Genomic DNA, 3,487 nt, shown 5'->3' on the forward strand with positions numbered 1-3,487 from the left:
AAAAAAGTGCTAAATCATTAAAATATGAATAATAATAAAGTAGAAAAGTTTTATATATACATGTATATACATACACACAAATATATATCAAGCATCTCCTAACAATAGAAATACATTCTAGGAATGTGTCATTAGATATTTTCATCATTATATGCATACATAATATAGTGTACCTACACAGCTACATAACTCAGTGATATAATCTTATAGGACCATTATAATATATATATCCCATTGATGTCTGTAATGTCATTTTGTGACGCATGACCGTGTGTGTGTATGTGTGTATGTCTGTGTGTGTGTCTCTGTGTGTGTGTATCTCCAAGTAAAATCATTAACTTGTTGAAAAACTTTAAGATGCAAATTTCAGTGGAGGATATCGATGCAGATAAAGTTGTTCTAACAGGAGCAACTGTGGATCTAGTGCAACTCAAACTATGTGTGTATAGCTGCTTCCTTGTGTCATGTAGTTGGGTTTTTCCAGTCATACAGTGAGAATTGAGTCATAAAATAAAGAAAGCCAAAACAATTTATTTTATTTTATTTTATTTTATTTTATTTTAAATAATGATTTGAAAATGAAGAGGGTATCTGGGGTTTGGTATTAAAATAGATTTCAGAAGATGTAGCCAACTCTAGCAACTTATGATGTTATTTTAGTCTTCAATATCAGACAACATTTTTCTAATTCACCTTCTTTTCAGACTGTTAAATACAAAAGATTTCAAGCCTTTGACTGGGGAAGCAGTGCCAAGAATTATTTTCATTACAACCAGGTAAAGTTTTCATTCTTTTCATTAAAATGGGCCCTAAGAACTCATCCAGGCAGAGCGATCAGGGTGCTGGTTGGGCTCAGATGCTATAGCATGTGCTGGGGAAGGTGGACTAGATAGTGTTAGTTTCCCTTAGTCAACTCCAGAATGACCCAGGCTTCTCATTGTGGTTATAGGCTGGGCATCCTCTCTTTGTCCTTTTCCTGGCTGTGGGAACAAATCCTCACGGGTATGCGTTACTCAGAGTAATCATGAATGCACCCTCGATCTGTTATCTGCCAGCTTCGGGACCTTGGCAGTATTACATTGCTTGTGCTTCTTCTCCTTACAAGTTCGTGTTCTGAGTGCTCAGTGAACTAAACTATGCAATACTTCATGTGTATTTTTCTTATTTCTTGCAATATCCCTGTGACATAGATGTGGTTATCTCTGATTTAAAGATGGAAGAACTGAGTGTTAGAGAATTTCTAGGACCTGTTTTACACTAAGAAGGAGAAGGTGGGAAGGTGTTACCCCGAAGCCCCTTCCAGATTACTTGGTTCTCCTGTAGCATCTACTACTCCCTGGTGAAAACAATGGCTTCCTCACGGGATACTAAACAGTCATTATATCACCAGTGTGGAATAACATCTCCCTAACTCATAGTCTTTCATTGTGGGTTGGATTACTATTTGCTATGGTAAAGGCAACCTGGAAAGTGTACTGAGACAGATTTCCAAAATTTAGTCTCTTGTGCTCAGCTCAGACCTACTTGACAGTGTTTTATGGAGATTGTATTCAGGGTGACTTTGAAAATTATAACAATGCTTTCTGTGTCTCTCTGCATGTAGAGTTACCCTCCCGTGTACAATGTGAAAGACATGCTCGTGCCCATGGCACTATGGAGCGGAGAGCACGACTGGTTCGCAGATGCCAGTGATGTCAATCTCTTACTGACTCAGATCCCCAACCTGGTGTACCACAAGCAAATTCCTGGGTGGGATCACATTGACTTTCTCTGGGGTTTAGATGCCCCTTGGCAGGTGTACAATGAAGTCATCGATCTGATAAGGAAAAACCCATGAAAACCAAATTTCAGACCTGTACAGCAAGTCATGTGAAATGTGTTTGCTTATTTTCCTTTCCCAGATCTTCTATATTTTTATATGCAAAAAAATTATAACGTTGATGATGTCCGGTTCTTCTTAGTTAGGATTCAAAACATATTAGCTGTATTTTGCCTATTTCTGGCTGAATATGAAGTTAATGTCACTGCCATTGTGTTATCTTTTTAAGTCTTGAAAAAATACCATTGACATATGAAAAGACCTGTATAACTATTCAGTTTCCCCTTGCAATTTAAAATCTCCTCTATTGCCTTTTTACCCCTATCCAGGATAAACTAATACATGCACTGGAAATTTTCCACTCTGTTGATTGTTGGTAAACAATCTGTCACCAGCTTAAGCACAGTATAAAAAAAGTATTAAGTTCTCATCTTTTCTTAAAGGATTCCCTAGTCTAATTGTCTTATATTTAAAGAGCTAAATAAGACATTGTCATATTTTTGTATAGTAGATATTTAGTCAAGTGCTTTGCTATCCTAACTGTGCCAGTAGTAAAGATTCCATAATGAATTTTATTAGACCACAATAACACATGTTTAGCAAATGTTTAAATTGCTCAGGGCAAGCAAAATAGGTTGCTGGGGTCTTGAAAAGCAGATTGTACTGATTTAAAAAGCCTGTGTTATAAATAACTTGAAGACTGATACATTCTGATATGTGTGAACTCTAGATTGCATGGCAGGCTGTAATTCCACTTGTCTCAGGAGAAAAGTACGGTGGAGAGACTGTAAGGAGCTCTGAACCACTTGCTGTCACTCAGTGACGATGTCATTGTGAATCCAAAACCCTGTGGTCCCTCATGAGGTTTGCTAGTTCATTTTCACTCATATAAAATGTGAATATGAATGTTTTCAGATTAAAGTTCAACTCAGGAATTCATTTTATATTTTAGTTCAGCCTTGTCTATATTTTTTTAACTCTGCTTTGCATTCCTATATCAGAAAGCCTATGTTTATCTGCTTTTCTTACAGCATTGTTTCTTATAATACTGTCAGATGGACAGAATGGCAATTGATATGTTTTCCTGATATAGTTACTTTCACTGCAATAACAGTACATGGTCTTGGCTACATGTGGGCAGAGTAATACTACTTGTAACGTGAAAAGATTTTGCTTAAACTTTTCAATAAAACTGAGAGATTCATAGGACTGAAGAATTGTGTCTTCTTTATTTTTTAAGTGACCATTTCATTCTTACTGTTTCTTCTCACGAGGCTCATGCTTTTCTTTCTCATCTCTTCTTCCTTCTTCCTTGTGAACCTCATTGACATTGACCATGAATGTTTGTTCTTCTCCTAGGGGAAGGAGAAAGAGTCTGAGCCTAGGGAGGGCTGGGCCATAGTTTGGAAACTCAGGCTTAGATGTTACCCTGTGTGGGCCATGGTAATGGGGCCGTGAGTAGGGATTAGGCAGTAAGGAAACCTTATCTACAGGCATAGGATGGCCACAGTAGGACCAGAGGGCTAAGGAATTTTCATCCTTGAACAAAGGAGGGAACTGAAGCCAGCAGAGACAGCACACACCATACGGCCCCCCCAAACACAGGTTTGAGGCTCCACGCTTTCTCTGAACTGGAAGGCAGATTATATATATATATATATATATATA

The 3,487-nt window shown here is 37.6% G+C and overlaps 1 protein-coding gene and 1 long non-coding RNA gene across 3 annotated transcripts in view; one reads left to right on the forward strand and one right to left on the reverse strand.

The window, feature by feature from the left end:
* Positions 1–3,028, forward strand: part of Lipa (lipase A, lysosomal acid, cholesterol esterase) — a 37,652-nt gene extending 34,624 nt beyond the window's left edge. For both annotated transcript variants that reach the window (XM_005385855.2, XM_005385854.2), the window contains exons 9-10: positions 705–776; positions 1,604–3,028. In XM_005385855.2, coding sequence (XP_005385912.1) covers positions 705–776; positions 1,604–1,837 — 306 coding nt within the window. In that variant the 3' untranslated portion in view covers positions 1,838–3,028. The remainder of the gene's footprint in view (positions 1–704; positions 777–1,603) is intronic.
* Positions 2,891–3,487, reverse strand: part of LOC102018745 — a 14,418-nt gene continuing 13,821 nt past the window's right edge. Inside the window, exon 3 of the long non-coding RNA XR_261124.2 lies at positions 2,891–3,174. This is a non-coding gene — a long non-coding RNA (uncharacterized LOC102018745). The remainder of the gene's footprint in view (positions 3,175–3,487) is intronic.

Source organism: Chinchilla lanigera, unplaced genomic scaffold (assembly GCF_000276665.1).
Source record: "Chinchilla lanigera isolate Chin_1 unplaced genomic scaffold, ChiLan1.0 scaffold00024, whole genome shotgun sequence".
Classification (NCBI taxonomy): Eukaryota; Metazoa; Chordata; class Mammalia; order Rodentia; family Chinchillidae; genus Chinchilla; species Chinchilla lanigera.